Here is an 18,137-nt window from a genome sequence, read left to right as displayed (position 1 = left end):
AGGGTACACCCCCACCTCCAACCCCACCCCCAGCCCCACGCTTGGACAGAAGAAGAGCTGACTTCCACTTGAGCCTGTGCAATTCCTCCCTCCCTCCCCAGGCCATCATCTATGAGGGTCAGGACAAGAACCCTGAAATGTGCCGAGTGCTGCTCACCCATGAGATCATGTGCAGGTGAGAAGGGCTGGGTCACTTGCACCTTGGCCAGGGCCAAGCCCTGCCCCCTACCGCTGCCACCACCCCCTCCCTGCTCTCCTTGGGGAAGCTAGTTGGGGGAGGCGGTGAGGGGAAGAGGGGGAGGCCCCTGGGCACAGTGCTGGCTGAGGAGAGGGTCCTTGAGGCCCCATTAGCCTGGCCTGTTTATGTGGCTTCTCCAAGTGTTTTTGTAAGAGAGGCCTCCTGCCCCTGCTGGGAAGCTTAACTAATGAAGCTCTGGGGAAGGCTCTCTGGGGAAGTGGGGGCAGGGCCTGGGCCTCCTGGATTCCCTCCAGAGCAGGAGGGAGGAAACTTTGCTGCCCTCTACTTAACCCTCGGGGCACTTCCTGGGTGGGTCAGAGGGGGTGGGGAACAAGGCTCTGGGGTCCCCTTCCCCATTTCCACAGGGCTTGGCATTTCTGGGCAAGGTCTCCCCTGGAGATGCCAGTCAGACAGCGTCCTAGGAGGTAGTTCCTCACACATGGAAAAGAGAACACAGTGTTCAAAAATCTGGTTGGAATGGTGGTTACCTCTGGGAAGGGAGTGACAAGGAGAGGGCGCGAAGGGGCTTCTGGGGCATTGGACACATATGTAGTATCCTTGTCTGGGTGCTGGTTCCATAGTGGGTTCACTTTGTGATAATTCATGAGCTGCATGCTTACGATGTGAGCTCGTCTCTATATGAATAAAAAGTGTACACACACAGAGCCAGACGTCCTGTATGTAGGTGGCCAGCAGCCTGCCCTTTCCTGGATCTTCCAGGAGCAGCATGCCTTTGGGACAAGGGTCTCCCTGCCAACCTTATCCCCAGGGCTGGGCTCTCCAGGTCCCTGTGACAGGACCCTCACTGCCTTTCTCCCGAAGGCCATGGGAGTGAGCCCCTCTGGCCCAAGGATTCCATACCCAGAGAGTGGACATCAGCATCCTCACCCCACAGGGACACACACACACACACACACACTTACGCACACGCACACATGCTATAATCTCCCTCTCCTTCACTGCCTTTCTCCTTCCCTCCCTCCTCATCTCTCCATCAGCCGGTGCTGTGACCGGAAGAGCTGTGGTAACCGGAATGAAACGCCCTCAGACCCCGTCATTATTGACAGGTACAGGCTCGGGGAGGGGGCCTGGGAGCTGCAAGGCCTGGGCAGGCTGGGCTCAGTCACAGAGCACAGTGGTGGCTCCAGGGAGGGACAGAGCTTCCCACCCCCACTCCCACCCCCATGTTGGTGGCTCTCCGCAGAAGAAAACTGTCAGACACCGGGCAGCCACCAGCCATGGCCCGCTGAATGAAGCCTTGGCAAACATTCTGGGGCTCGGCTTAGGAGTTGTGTTCCCTAATGAGGCCTGGGAGGGCAGTGGGTGGGGGCGAGGTAGGAAGTGAACTTGCCCCAGAGAGAAAAGCTGGGAGATGGAGGGACTGAGTGGGCAGGACAAGGGAAGCTGGGTTCTAGTCCAGGGGTGACCTCTGTACTCTTTGACTTGACTTCTCTGAATGTCCGTTTCCTTCGTTAGAAAACTGGAGAAATACTTAACAGGTCACAGTGATGCATATAAAAATGTATTCTTCCACCATGATTTTTAATAGGAAATACATATATGAGGTACAAAATTCAAAAAGTGCAAGAGTAAATAATGAAAAGTAAGTCTGCCCCCACCACTATGTATAGCATAGTACACACACTCTTTTGTACTTTACCTTTTTTAAAAAATAAGTAATATATGTATATATATACACATACATACAGGATGGCGTACACTAAACACAAAGTTTATTCTTGTGTTATTTATTAATTATTGTATTATTTTCCATATGAACAACTGTAAGCCTACTTTTGCCACACTTTTTATATCTTAGAGGTCATTCCATATTGCAACATAAACCCTGCCGAGTTATTCTTTTAATAGATAAGATATTCAAGTTTAAAAAGGTTTACAGCAAATCTCCTATCTCTGTCTGACCCATCCATTTTCCCTCCAAATAAGCAATCCTTCCTGAAATAGTTTGTACATATACAAGAAAATGCAGATATACATTATTTTTGCACCTTTCCCTTTGTTTATATAAAAAAGTGGCATAGTAAATGCATTTTCAGCACCTTTCCGAAAGGTGGGTACATACGTAGTATATATATTTGGGAGCTTATATCAGGACACGAGAATTCTTATTCTTTTTTGCTACTGTAAAAATTCCATTGTACGGATAAACTGTAATTTCTTTAAATGGCTCTATTGCTGAACAGTGAAGAAGTTTTCATTCTTTTTCAGGGATAAAATATACTGCAGTGGATTACTTTGTCCATGTGTCATTTTGCACATGTGTCAATTTTATGAGAGATATTACTAGAAGTAGAATTTCTGAGTCAAAAGATATGTGTATTTGTAATTTTGACAGTTATTGCTAGTTTGCCAACAATTTTGACAATGCCTGTTCTCCACACTGGCCAGTTGTGTATGTTGTTTATTCATTCAACAAATAATTTTTTAACATCTACTCTGTACCAGGGTCTCTTCTATATGCTGTGGATTAAGCAGTGACCAAAATAGACAAAAAGCTTTGTGTTTGTGGGCTTACAATCTAGTGGGGGAGATAGGCATAAACTAAGTGAATAAAATGTATAGTATGTTGGGTGGTGATGACAGCTAAGGAGGGGAAAAAAGCCATCAGGAGAGGTTTAGAGAGTGCCCAGGAAGGGGGAGTATTGTGATTCTTAGATTATGTAAGGAAGTCTTCACTGAAAAGATGACATTTGAGCCAAGACCTGAAAGAAGTAAGGGAGTGAGCCGTGTATGAATTTGGGGGAGAAATGTTCTTGGCCAGAGTGTACCTGGTGTTTAAGGAACAGCTAGGTGGCCCAGGTGACTGGAGGAGGTGATGTCAGAGAGCTAATGCGGGGGGGGGGAGGGGCAGGAGGAAGGCAAGATCAAGCAAGGTGCTTGTAGGCCATTTTAAGGACTTGGGCTTTTCTTCTGAATGACATGAAAACCATTGGGGGATTTTGAGGAGAATGATGTGACCTGATTTATATTGCAGCAAGATTACTCTAGCTTCTCTGGTGATTTGAAGGTCACCTGTAGGTGGCAGGGGTGGAAGCAGGTAGCCATTACAGGTGAGAGATGATGGAGGCCAAGATCAGGGACATTATAACAAGGAGTTGTAAGAAGTGGTTAGATGTGGGATATATTTCCCAGGCAGAGCTGATGAGATTTGTTATGGAAGGAGAGACAACATGACAGAGAGAAGTCAAAGATGTCTCCATGGTTTCTGACACCTGCAACTTAGAAAGAACTTCTATTTACTGGAAGGTGGAGATTTGCAGGGATCAGATTTGGGAGAAGGAAGTCAGGAGTTTGGTTTTGGATGTGTTATGTTTAAGATGGGAATGTTGAAAAGCAGCTAAAAAACAGGAATATGATTCTCAAGGGAAAGATCCAGGCTGCAGATAGAAATTTGAATGAATGAAATCATTGAGGGAATGAGTATTGATAAGTTCAAGAACTTAATCCTGAGGTACCCAGTGTTTGGAGGTCACAGAGATGTGGAACCAACGAAGAGGAATGAGAAGGAGTAGCCAGTGAAGTCAGAGAGAAATCAGGGGTGTGTGTGTCCTGGCGGCCTAGGTAAGAAAATATTCCAAAAAGGGAGCCGCAGTCACAGCATCACATGCTGCTTGTGGGTATGGTAAGAAAACTAAGAATTGACCATTGGATTTAGCAACGCGAGGGACATTGGTGACCTCAACAAGAGCTACTTCAGTGGAGTGGAGAAACAGAAGTCTCGCCTCACAGGGGGAGGGTTAGGGAAGAATGGGAGGAGAGAGATTAGGGACAATGACTGGAGGAATTCTTCTGAGTTTTGCTCTAAAGGAATCAAAGAAATGGGGTGGTGCCTGAAGTACAATGTAAGGCCAAGAAAAAAAATATATAGCTTGTTCATGTGCTGATGAGAAAACTTAGTAGGGAAGGGGGAAATGATGCAAGAAATGGAAGGGAGAATTGCTAAAGGCATGTGTTTTAGTTGGCAAAGGGCATAGGACCCTGTGCTCAGGACTGGTTTTAGCTGGAAGCATAAACTGCTATCCACAGAAACAGCAGTGAAGACAGAAAACCTAGGCACAAAAATGGATAAATGAGTATATCCGATGTGGGAGCTTGCAGATGTTCTCTTCTGATGGCTTTGTTTTGTTTTGTTTTTAGATTTTATTTATTTACATTTAGAGAGAGGGGAAGGGAGGGAGAAAGAGAGGGAGAAAAACATTGATCAATCTGTTACTTCTCACATACCCCTAAATGGGGACCTGACCTGAAACCCAGGCATGTGCCCTGACTGGGACTCAAACATGCAGCCTTTTGGTTTGCAGGCTGGTGCTCAGTCCACTGAGCCACACCAGCCAGGGCCGATTGCTTAGTTTTATCAGTGACATAGGAAGTTAAGGTCAACAGTTGAGGATGAGGATGGAAAGGGAGATATTAGAGCACGAGATAGTTGTCCAGGGAAGTGAATGGACCACGGAAATGTGTGATTGCCAAGCAGCACTAAGGACCCACCTGAGGTTTATGGTCATTAATTGAAAGTGAGAACATTTTCCAGCCATGCAAAGCTGCACAAATGCAGGTACAGAACAGGTGAGTGGTAGCATATAACCAGTTAGGGCTTTGCCAGGGGAGTACAATGAAACATGAGAGGGCAAGAGAGTGGAAGTGTGTGCAAGGGGTGTTTACAAAAATGGGACAAAAAATTTAAGCTGGGTAAGGAGAGGAGTGTGGGAGAGTGAAGAGGAGACAGGATGAATGGAACATGGGTTCTGATCAAGCCACAGAATTATTGGAGCTGAGGTACTAGAAGGGGGTTAGACAGTGGGCTGCCTGTAGGTAGGATTATTTGGGGATTGCATTTATTGATGATGCATGACCTAGAGGGCTGGAGACAAGGACATTGCAGGAGAGATGCTCAAGGAATGGTCAGGACAGTGTGTTGGAAGAATTATATCTCTATATTGATATTGAAATCACCAAGAATTATGACAGGACCAATGTTCAAGAGCATATATAGTGATCCGGGAATAAAATCTTCAGGGAATGAAGGCAAGTGATATTAGGGTTGAGAAATGACTACAATAAGCAGTGGTTACCTTTTTTTTCTTTCTTTCATCTTTCTCCATCGTATAAGTCAACTGTGATATTCCAGTAAATTCCGTTTCTCTTATTCTGTGGTTGAACACAGTTTCACAATTTCTGTGAGCTATTAGTTCATATCCTTTATTTTTCTATAAAGGATTGCTTTTGTTACTGATTTGTAGAGGTCTATATTAAGGAAATTAACCCTTTGTCATGAGTCGCACGTATTTCTTTTCTAGTTGGTTATCTTTTAACTTTTTTTTTTTAAAGATTTTAGTTGTTTAATTTTAGAGAGAGGGGAAAGAAGGGAGAAAGAGAGGGAGAGAAACATCAATGTGTGGTTGCCTGTCGCACGCCCCGAGCTGGGGACCTGGCCTGCAACCCAGGCATGTGCCCTGACTGGGAATCGAACCAGCGACCCCTTGGTTTGCAGGCTGACACTCAATCCACTGAGCCACACCAGCCAGGAATCTTACAACTTTTTTATGGTGAAATTTACCCAATTCCTCAATCTTTTAAGTCCTTTAGATTTTTATCATATTTAGAAAGGCCTTTATCATACCATGATAATTTTTAAAAGATTTTATTTATATACTTTTAGAGAGAGGAGAAAGGAGGGAGAAAAGAGAGAGAGAGAAACAACAATGTGTGGTTGCCTCTCACATGCCCCCATCTGAGGACCTGGCCCGCAACGCAGGCATGTGCCCTGACCAGGAACTGAACCAGCGATCCTTTGGTTCACAGGCTGGCACTCAATCCACTTAGCCACACCAGCCAGGGCGCCATGATAATTTTTTAAAAATTATCCTGTGATTTCTCCTAGTACTTTTATGGTTTCGTTGTTTACATTTAAATATTTGATCCATTTGAAAAAAAATTGTAATTATGTCCTAGATGATACATAGAAAAGAAAAATATAACAAAATAAAAATTAGGAAGTATAATAATCAATATATACTTGTGAACCTACTAACAAATTTAAACTCAGAATATTAAAAATACCAATGGTGCCACCACCATCTCCCTTCCCTTCTCATACCACTGCCTGCCCCTCATAAAGGTAATAAGTTGAGGTTTGTGTTTATCATGACCTTGCACTTTGAAAAATAAATCATCACAGATCGTATACTATTAAATAACATGTTGTTAGTTTACTTGTGTTTAACTATAAAAATTATGTTATTTTTATATATAGTAGTCTTCTAAAAATGTTATTTTTAAATTCAACGTTATATTTCTAAGACTTTTCTGTTGCTGTATTTAGCTGTAGTTTGTTGTGTTTCATTTTTACTCTGATAAGCAAAGCTGCTGTGCACATTCTTATTCATCTCTCCTAATTGAATAGGTACAAGAGTTTGTTTAGGATATAAACCTGGCACTGGAATGTGATGTCTTTTATTTATTTTTCTTGCCTGATTGCACTAGCTAGATCTTTCAGTACAATGTTGCATAATAATGGTGAGAAAGGACATCTGCCTTGTTCCTGGTCTGGGGTGGAAAGTACTTAGTTGGTCACCTTTATGTATTTATGTGTGTATGTAGGTAGGTAGCTATATGTTTTTCATAGATGCCTTTTATCAGAGTGAGAAAGTTCCCTACTCTTTTTGCTTACTGATAGGTTTTATTAGGAATGGATGTTAGATTTTTCAAATGCTTTTTCTGCATCTTTCGAGATGACCTTTTTTTTTTTAATTTTAATATAGTGAATTATATCAATCGGTTTTCCAATGTTAAACCAACCCTACATTTCCCAGATAAATCTCACTTGGTCATTGTGGATTATTTTTTTAATATACTGTTGGATTTGATTTAATCAAATTTTGTTTAGAATTTTTGCATCTATGTACATAATGGATATTTGTCTCTAGTTTTCTGGCAATTTCTTTGTCTGGTTTTGGTATCAGATATGATATGCTGGCCTCCGAAAATGATTTGGGAAGTATTTCCTCATCTTCAAGGTTTTGAAAGAGTTTGGATAGAATTGGTATTACTTCTTCCTTAAGCTCTTCTAGAATGAATTTTGTTAATTTGTATGTTTCAAGGAATTTGTTCATTTCATACAAGTTGCTGAATTTGTTGGTATAAAATTGTTACTATACCCTATCATTTAATATATCTAGAACCTGTAACAATGTCACTACTCTTATTTCTGATATTGGCAAACTGTATCTTCTCTTTTTTTCCTGAACAATATAGTTTTAGGTTTATCCATTTTATTGATCTTCTAAAAGAACTAGCTTTTGATTTCATTGATTTTCTGTTTTCTGTTTTTTATGTTTATTAGTTCCTTTCTTCTCCTTACTTTGGGTTTAATTGTCTCTCCTTCTGGTTTCCTTGAGTGGAAGCTGAGGTCTTTGATTTAGGGCCTTTCTATTTTATAAAATATTTTATTTATTTATTTTTAAAGAGAGGGGAAGAGAGGGAGAAAGAGAGGGAGAGAAACATCATCGTGTGGTTGCCTCATGATCACCCCCAACTGGGGACCCAGGCTGCAACCCAGGCATGTGCCCTGACTGGCAATCGAACCCGTGACCCTTTGATTCACAGGCCGGCACTCAATCCACTGAGCCACACCAGCCAGGGCTGATTTAGGGCCTTTCTTTTTGTCTACAACAGGCTTTTAGGAATATACATTTCTCCCTAAGGACTGTGTTAGGGGCATGCCACAAATTCTGATATTTTCACTTTCACTCAGTTAAAAATACTCTCATTTCCTTTTTGAGTGTTTCCAATTTTTTTACCCATGTGTTACTTAGTTTCCAAAATGTGGGCAATTCTCCCGAAATCTTGTCGTTATTGATTTCTAACTTAATTCTTTTGTTTACAGAGAGTATATACTTTGTACATCTTGAATTCTTTTAAAGTTATTGAGACTCGTTTTATGGCCCAAGATAACGGTGTACCTGGTAAATGTTTTGTGTTCACTTAAGAAGAATGTGTATTGCCTTGTTATTGGGTGAAGTGTTCTATAAATATTAAACAGGTCAAGTTAGTTGATAGTGTTGTTAGAGTCCAGTATATCCCAGCTGATTTTCTGCCTATTTATTCTATTACTAAGAGAAAGGTATTAAAATCATCAATAATTATTGTGTATTTGTCTACTTCTCCTGAGGTCCTATCAGTTATGCTTCATATAATTTGAAAAACTTATTAGTGCATAAATGTTTAGGATTATTATGTCCTCTCATTTAACTGACCTCTTTATCGTGAATCCATGAAATCTACTTTGATAATAATATAGCCACTCCATCTTTATTTTTAAGCCTTTATACTAAAAGTTCCTTTCTTTTAGACAGCTTATAGTTTGGTCACTTTTTAAAAATCCAGCCTAATACTCTCCACCTTTTAATTTTCCCCATTTTTTTAGATTTGGAGATTTTATTATTCTATGTTATCTCCTTTATTGTCTTATTGGCAAAACTATTTTGTTACTTCAGTGATCACTTTAGGACTTACAGTACACATCTTTAACTTATTGCAATCTCCTTTATTATACTACTTAATGTATAGTATGCTATTGTGTCACGAATTTTATTTTTATATATGTTCTCAGATCTACAATACATTGTTATTATTTTCGTTTAAATAATTAGGTATTTTTAAAGAGATTTAAATAATGTGAAAAAATCTTATATACTTACTCATGTAGTTACTATTTTTATTGTTCTTTATTCCTTTCTATAGATTGGAATTTCTAGCTGCTATCATTTTTGTTATGCCTGAAGGGCATTCTTTAATATGTCTTGTATTTTTTGAAAGATAGTCTCACTGGGTATAGAATTTTATTTTATTTTTATAAAGAGATGTCTGATACCTCTTCTAGGACTCTTTTAAAAAAAAAAGATTTTATTTATTATTTTTAGAGAGGGGGAGGGAGAAAAAAAGGGGGAGAAACATCAATGTGTGGTTGCCTCTCATGCGCCCCTAACTGGGGACCCTGGCCCGCAACCCAGGCATGTGCCCTGGCTGGGGATCGAACTGGTGACCCTTTGGTTCTCAGGACAGCGCTCAATCTACTGAGCCACACCAGCCAGGGCTGGGTATAGAATTTTAGATTGACAGTTGTTTTAAGATGCTGTTCCACTGTCTTTTCTCTTGCATTTCTGATGAGAAATGTGATACCATCATTACCTTTGTAACATGTCTTTTATCTCTGGCTGCTTTTAAGATTTCGCCTTTTAGTACTCATTTTTAGCAACTTGATTATGATGTGCCTTGGTGTAATTTTCCTCATGTATCTTGTGTTTGGAGTTCACTGATCTTGAATCTATGAGTTTACCGTTTTCATTACATTTGGAAACTTTTTGACCATTATTTCCTTAAATATTTTTTTTACCACCCTGCATTTGGGGATTCCTATTACATATATATATATATATATATATATATATATATATATATATATATATAACTGGTTAAGATTGTCCTGTAGCTCACTGATCTTTCTTTCTTTCTTTCTTTCTTTCTTTCTTTCTTTCTTTCTTTCTTTCTTTCTGGCTTATTATTTCTCTGTGTTTCATTTTTGGATAGTTTCTACTGCTGTGCCTTCATTTTTTTCTCATCTTTTCTCCTGCAGTATCTCATCTGCTGTTAATCCAATCCAATGTATCTTTTATCTCAGACATTATAGTTTTTATTTCTACAAAATTTAATTTGTACCTTTTTAATATTTTCCTTGTCTTCACTTAAATTTTTGAACATACCAAATACAGTTATAATAATTCTTCTAATGCCCTTTTCTGCTAATTCTAACATCTGTTCCTATCCTGTGGGTTTCGATCGATTATTCTTTTCACTATGGGCCATATTGCTTTTGCATCTTGGTATGCATAGTAATCTGTGATTGGATGCCAGACATTGTGAATTTCTCCTTTTTGGATAGTGGATTGTTTTGTATTCCTAAAATCTCCTAGAGCTTTGTTCTGGGATGCAGTTACATTAGTGGGAAACATTTTGATTTTCTTGAGTCTTGCTTTTATGATTTATTAGATGGGTCCACAGCAGGGATCAATCTGGAACTAATTATTCCTCACTACTAAAGTAAGACTTTCTTGAGTACTCTACCCAATTCTCCACAAATTATTAGCTTTCTCCAGTCTAACTGGTAGAAACAGGCACTATTTCTATTCCTAGGTGAGTACCGGGATTTTTCCCTTTATTCCTTTAGGGTGATTTTCCCCCTGGCCTTAATTCGTTTCTTCACATACATGCACTGATCAATGCTCTACTAAATACTCAAGGAGGTCCCTCCACACATTTCTGGGGTTCTCTTTCTACATACCTTTTTCCTCTGTGAGACTCTGTGCTATAAAGTCTTCTACCTTGGTCTCCCCAAGTTTTCAGTTCCATCTCCTCAACCTTGGAAGTCTGCTGGGCTCTGCCTCAGTTCCCTTAATCAGTGCTGTGACCTAAAAAACTCAAAGGATCATGCTGGGACATTGGTAAGGTTCACCTTGTTTATTTACCATCTCTCAGGGCCTACTGTCCTTTGTTGTGTGACATTTATTGCCTTTAAAAATGTTGTATGTATTTTGTCTGATTTATTTTGTTTTCAAGCCATATGTAAATGTGGTCTCTGTTACTCCATTTTGGCTTAAGCAGAAGTAAAAGTGTGTTTCTTAATTTCCAAACAGGTGGTATTTTTCTAGTTATCTTTTGTTATTAATTTCTAAATTAATTGTCTAATTGAGTCTACTGTTTCATATATGTCCAATAATTTAGGATTGTTAGTTGTATTGTTCAGATCTGTGTATACGAATTGTCTGCTTGACCTATTAAAAATTAAGAGATGAAAGTTAAGCTATCCTTGTGGGCTCCATCAATTTTTGATATATATATATCTATATATATATATATAGATATATAGATATATTACTGTTTATTAAGTGTGGACAAGTTTGAAATCTTGTAGCTTCCTTTTATCAGCATTTATTGATTCTTTATTTCTAATAATATTTTTGCTTTAAAGTCTATTTTATAGATATTATTTAGAGGTTCTCTCAACTTAATTTTGGTTATATCTGCCTCATATTTCTTCTTACATCCTATTATTTTCAACCATTACATATCCTTTTGTTCTAGATATTCCTCTTTAAAGGAGATTGCTGGATTTATATTTTTAAAAATTTATTCTGTTTCTTGCCCAGCTAGTTTAGTCTATTTACTTTATTGAGATTATTGATTTATTTCAACTATTTTCTATCATTGTTGTGCTTTCTATTTGTTCCACTTTTCTGTTTCTTTGTTTTCTCTTCTTGCTACTTAAAATTATTTGACTTTTTTTTTTATGTTGTGATATGTTTATTTTATTTTTCCCTGTACTGGTTTGGAAATGTATTCATTTTATTTCTATTCTTTTAGTTATTACCCTTACGATTTACTATATATTTTTAACAAAGTCATAATTCCTTTCCTGACTAATATTAGAATCTTTGATAGTGGTGTGCCTGAGCTGGCTCATACTGACTCACAAGAGCTAATTATTGGCAACTCTTCTCAACTTCATATTCAGAGACATCACACTGGCAGCTTGAAATCAGCTTTGGAGGAATGTATAACCAGGAAATGGACCAACACTACAAATCAGAGTTTTCCCCACTCTGGAAATGGTTGTTAAACATTTCCCAGCACACCATTGATCCTAGGCCATTCTATTACTCTGTGAATTTTAATTATTTTTAAATTCTACACATTGTTATTATTTTTATTATCTTAATTTTTTTAGATTTATCCAATTTTTGCTCATCTTTTCTTACATCTCAAACAACTTTCTGTGGAGTCATTTTCTGAAGTAGGGGTTTTAGAAATTCCTCCTTTAACGAAGGTCTGCTGATGGTAAGTGATTCTCACTTTTGTTTTACTGTAAATGCCTTGATAGCACTCTCTTTCTTGAAAGATGGTTTCCCTGGGAACACAATTTGAGATTGAAAGTTATTTTTAATTAGCAGTTTGAAAATATTTCCATTGTTGTTATTAACAAGTATGACATAGTTATCATTCTTTTGTGGGTAAACTCTTTTCTCTTTGCCTTTGTATAAGAGCTTCTCATTGTCTTTAGAGTTCTTTAGTGGATGGATTACTCAATAATTTCTCTTGGGGCAACTGGCAGCTACCAGAAAAAAAAAAAAGAGGTGGATTGAATAATTCACCTTGCCCCACAAACAGTAAATATCACCCATGATATAGTCTAAATATAATTGTGTGTATTCCTAGACTTTCCACTCTATTTCATTATTTCACCTATTTATTTATGTGAAACATGATGCTGTTTTTTGAAGATGGATAACATGTTTCAGTAACCGGAAGATCTAGCATTTCTTCACCATTTCTGTTATATTTTAGAATTTTTCCAACTCTTCTTGATTATATTTTTTCATATTAACTTTCAATTAGATTCTTTAGGTTACTTCAAAATTACTTCCTGGCGTCATTTTTTAAATTGTGATGAAGAAACACATAACATAAAATTTATCATCTTTACCACTTTTAAATATACAGTTCAGTAGTATTAAGTATATTTACTTTGTTGTACAACAGATATCCAGATATTTTTCTTCCTGCAAAACTGAAACTCTAGACCCATTAAATTACAACTCCACATTTTCCCCTCTCCCCAGCCTTGGACCCACCAGTCTACTTTCTGTTACTATGTATTTGGCTACTTTAAATATTCCAGATAAGAAGAATCATACAGTATTTGTATTTTTGTGACTGGCTTATTTTACTTAGTAATATTTCTCAAGATTTATTTATATTGTAGCATGAACAGGTTTTTCTTCCTTTTTAAGGCTGAATAACATTACCTTTTATGTATATACCACATTCATCCATTAGTGGACATTTGGGTGATTCCTTCTCCTGGCTATTACTGGATCTTAGGATAGTTTTAATTTTTCTTTTTCTTTTTTTGAGGAACTCAATACTGTTTTCCATAGCAGCTGTACCATTTTACAATCCCATAAGGAGTGCACAAGGATTCTAATTTCTCCCCTTCCTCACCAACACTTGTGTTTTTTTTAATATACTAGCCTTTCTAATATATGTGAGATGATATCTAATTGTGGATTTTCTTTTTAAGATTTTGGTTATTTTTTAGAGAGAGGGAAAAGGAGGGAGAAAGAGAGGGAGAAACACCGATGTGCAAGAGAAATAATCAGCTGCCTCTCTCATGCCCCCAACTGGGGACCCGGCCCATAACCCAGGCATGTGCCCTGACCAGGAATTGAATCAGTGACCTTCTGGCTCACAGGCTGGTGCTCCATCCACTGAGCCACACCAGCCAGGGCCCTAATTGTGGTTTTGATTTGCATTTCTCTAATGATAAGTGATGCTGATCATCTTTTTAGATGTTTGGGGCCATTTGTACATCATCTTTAGAGAAATGAGGTCCTTTGCCCATTTTTTAATTAGGTTATTTGGGTTTTTGTTCTTGAGTTGTGGGAATTCTTTGTATAGTCTTGATATTAATTCCTTATCAGATAGATAATTTGCAAATATTCTCTCCCATTTTATAGTTGTCTTTCCATTCTGTCGATTGAGGACCATTTTTATTGACATTGTGTTAAAGTCAGATAAACCTAGGTGGAAATGAAATCTTTATGATGGTAATTATTGAAAGTGCTTTGTAAAAATGTAACTCATTGTATGAGGTGCTATAGGGAGGGTTGTTCAGTTCTTTTATTTCCTTGTTGATCTTCTGCCTAGTAGTTCTATCCATTATTATAAGTAGGACATTGAATCTCATCTCCAACTATTATTGTTAAATTATCTTTTTATTTCAATTCTGTCACTTTTTGCTCTATGTATTTCAGAGCTCTATTATCAAGTGCACATATGTTTACATTTGTTATTCTTTCTGATAAATTGACATTTTTATCATTATAAAATGTCTTTGTCTCATAATAGTTTTGTCTCAAGGTCTACGTTGCATGATATCAATAAAACTGCTCCAGCTCTCTATTGGTCAGAGTTTACTTGATATCTTTTCCAACCCTTTTATTTTCAACCTATTACTATCTTTGAATCTAAAGTATGTCTCACATAGACAGCATATAAGTAGATTGTTTTAAAATCCATTTGATGAACCTCTGCCTTTTAATTGAAGTGTTTAATCCATTTACATTTAATATAATTACTAATGAAGTAGGATGTATGTCTGCCATTTTGCTTTGTGTTGCCTTTTTTTTGTAACTTACAACAACAGAAATTTATTTTCTCTCAGTTCCAAAGGCCAGAAATTCAAAATCAAGGGGTTTTCATGGCTATGTTTCCTCCTAAGACTCTAAAGGAATGTCCCTCCTTGCCTTTTCCAGTTTCTGGTGGCTTCAAGCTATTCTTGTCATTTCTTGGCTCTTATATGCATCATTCCAATTTCTACCCCCATTTTAACCTTGACTTTTTCCTTGTATCTCTGTGCATTGCAAATCTTCTCTTGCCTTTCCAATGATATGTCTCACCATTCAACTCATTACTAGCAATTAGCCTGTTCAAGCTCTCAAATTGTGCTACACATTTTTTTTTTCTAGGAAAAAATGCTATTTAGACCAGAAGTCAATGTTTCACAGCTTGTAGTAATAAAAATATTTTAAGTGGTATATATGTGAATATTAAGAATTCCTAATAATAGAAAGTGTCTCATTTAAATAGATGTGTCAAATAATTGAAACATATGTGTTTTCTGTCTTATTTTTGTTGTTGCTGTTCTTCTATTACTCCATTAGTGCCCTTTTTGTGAATTAAATGGCTAGTTTCCAGCGTACTTGTAAAAGGTTGCTGTTGTTGTTGTTATTGTTGTCTAACTTTGGAGAAATTTTCTTAGTGGTTTCCCTAAGAAAAGCCCATCAACACAGTTTTATAGTTAATTGCTTTATGCAGTTTCCTTTGATATGTTTTATTTATCAGAGCAGCAGTTTGGCGTTTACAGAAAAAGTGAACAGAAAGTACAGGGTTGCCTTATACTCCCTGCCCCCAAACATATGCAGGTTTTTGTTTTTTTTTTAATCTTCACCCAAGGATGTGCTCACTGATTTTAAAGAAGGGGAAAGGGAGAGAAAGAGAGAAGGAGAGAAATATCGATGTGAAATTGGTTGCCTTTCACATGCCCTCCGCCCCCAACTGGGACCCAACCCACACCGTAGGTATGTGCCCTGATCAGGAATTGAATCCACAACCTTTTGGTTTACAGGATGATGCTCCAACCAACTGAGCCACACCAGCTAGGGCTGTCTTTTAAATTAGGTAGGAAAACAAAATGGTTACTAAAAAAATACATATATAATGTCTTTTATACTTAAGTATACAGGTACTTTTACAAGTACTATGTATTTCTTCCTGTGGATTCAAATTACTCTCTTGTGTCCTTTCATTTCAGTGTGAAGGATTCCTGTTAATATTCCTTGTAGGAAAGATCATTAGTGATTAATTCCCTCCATTTTTATTTATCTGTAAATATCTTAAATAATCCTTTATATTTATTTAATTTTAATTTGTACTTAATGTTTGAAGGATAGTTTTGCTGGAATTTTTGGTTGACAACTGTTTTCATTCAGCACTTTGAATATGTCATATCACTGTCATCTAACCTCCATAGTTTTAATAAGAAGTCAGCTAATAATCTTATTCAGGATCCCTTGTCATTAACGAGTTGCTTCTCTCTCTTGTGGCTTCCCAGATTCTTTGTCTTCATCTTTTGAGTTTGAGTATGTGTCTATGTGCATCTCTTTGCACTCATACTACATGGAGTTCATTAAGCTTCTTGGATATGCAGAATAAGGTTTTTCATCAAATTTGGACCATTATTTCTTCAAACATTTTCCTGCCTCTTTCCCTTTCTTCTTTTCTGCTGAGACTCTAATTATCTGTATGTTGGTGTGCTTAATGGTGTCCCACAACATCTTAGACACTGTTCATTTTTTGTCATTCTTTTTTCTTCCTGCTCCAGAACTTGATAATCTTAATTGATTTATCTTCAAGTTCACGGATTTTTTTTTCTTCTGTCAACTTAAATATTCTGTTAAGTTCTCTAGGAATTCTTTGTTTCAGTTGTTTCTTTCAACTCCAGAATTTAAATTTGGTTCTTTTTTATAATTTGTATCTCTTTATTGAAGTTTTATATTTGGATGTCTTCAACCCTTTACCAAAAGGTTGTGGGGCAACTCTGCCTTTACCCTCACTTTCTGCTTATGCAAGATTTCAAGGTCAACTAGAGACGAGAGACTAGGAAGGGCTTTCTGAGATCTTTCCTGGGCGTGTGCTCTTTCCTGCCTTCTAAATCTCCAGAAATATATAAGAGCTTTTCAGAGCCCCGTATAAACATCCCATTCCCACTTTTTCCAGACTCCTGTTTGCCCTAACTAGTACCACCACCTCAAGCAGCAGCAATATTGAACAGTTGTCACTTGGTGTTTTCAACAAACACCCTCAGAATAGGGCTTTTCCCACTAAGCAAGCTCTGAATCAGGTCAAATAACAAGTACTGAGAATGTGGCTGTTAGGGAGCTGCCAAGTAGATCAACAGCTGGAAATGCAGACTGTTAAGAAGTTCCAAACCCAATCTATCCTTCCTAGTAGCTATTAGACTGCTACTTTTCATAACTACCATGGTTTCAAGGCTGCTGGTTTTCAAAGTTACCAGAGATCTGGGGAAAGGGGCACGGGATAGGGCAAGTTAAAGCACTGCAAAACTCTATTACTATGGTTCAGTCATGTTTTTAAATAAATACTCCTTGGATTATTGCAAACCTTTTGTTAATTTTCAAACTTCTGAATAATTTAATTTTGACAGTTTTTGCCTGTGTTCCTGTTACTTTATGGAGAAGAGGGAGAAGTTTTAACAATGATTCCTGCACTCTGAGAGCTTACAGAGCTATTGAGATACAGTATTCCCTCACTTATCACAGGTATTACGTTCTAGACAACCCCCACCCCCGCGATAGGTGAAAATCCGCGAAGTAGGAATCTTACATTTATTTTAGTATTTATATATATTTTAAGGCTTTATAAACCCTTCCCACACATTTATAAACTGTTCCCAGTCCCTTATTAACATTTCCCACTCCCTTATTAACCTTTTCCACACTTTTATAAACACTACTTATGTTCTTAAACATATCCTACACTCTTAAACCTACGTAACTTTAACATACATATACAGTATCACTAAATCCTGCGATATAGCAAAAAATTTGCAATATATAATTAAATATAATATTTTTAAAAATCCCGTGACACAGTGAGGCTGTGATAAGTGAACTGTGATATAGAGGGGACTACTATAAAACATAATTATGTAAGCTTTTGCATAATGGTAAGAGAAAACAGAAAACAATGTAAGGCTTTAAGACAACACTATCCAGTTGAACTTTCTGTGATGATGGAAATGTTGTACAATAACCAATATCGTAGCCAATAGCCACATGTACCTACTGGGCACTTGAAATGTAACTGCTCTGACTGAGGAATTGAATGTTTAATTTTATTTAATTTTGACTAAAATTTAAATAGCCACATTAAAATGGCTATCTTATTGGGCATCACAGCTCTAAGATTAAATAGTTGTTTGATTTGCCAGGATAATCCTGGTGCAGGAACTGGGGGGAGAGGGCGAAGATTTCCTCTCATGAGATGCCACAGCTCTCCTCCTCAGGCTCCTGGGTGTGGGCAAGAACTATGGGCTATGGACACTCTCTGGCATGTAGTTGTGCCTGATACTCAGTGGGTGTTGTTTAATAACACTATTGAAACAGGTCATGTCTGAGCCACCTGGCCTAGGTAAGCTCTCATTTACCCTGTGGGCAAATTTAGACCCAAATCCCTAGATGAA

The 18,137-nt window shown here is 37.7% G+C and overlaps 1 protein-coding gene across 1 annotated transcript in view; it reads left to right on the top strand.

The window, feature by feature from the left end:
- Positions 1 to 18,137, top strand: part of EBF4 (EBF transcription factor 4) — a 50,463-nt gene that overhangs the window by 13,068 nt on the left and 19,258 nt on the right. Inside the window, exons 6-7 of the mRNA XM_090286138.1 lie at positions 102 to 175; positions 1,237 to 1,305. Of these exons, the coding sequence (XP_090142264.1) occupies positions 102 to 175; positions 1,237 to 1,305 (143 nt within the window). The remainder of the gene's footprint in view (positions 1 to 101; positions 176 to 1,236; positions 1,306 to 18,137) is intronic.

The sequence above is a fragment of the Furipterus horrens genome, unplaced genomic scaffold (genome assembly GCF_987537825.1).
Source record: "Furipterus horrens unplaced genomic scaffold, mFurHor1.1.pri manual_scaffold_8, whole genome shotgun sequence".
Classification (NCBI taxonomy): domain Eukaryota; kingdom Metazoa; phylum Chordata; class Mammalia; order Chiroptera; family Furipteridae; genus Furipterus; species Furipterus horrens.
The sequence above is the reverse complement of the archived record's forward strand: the minus strand, read 5'-3'. Positions and strand labels throughout refer to the sequence as shown.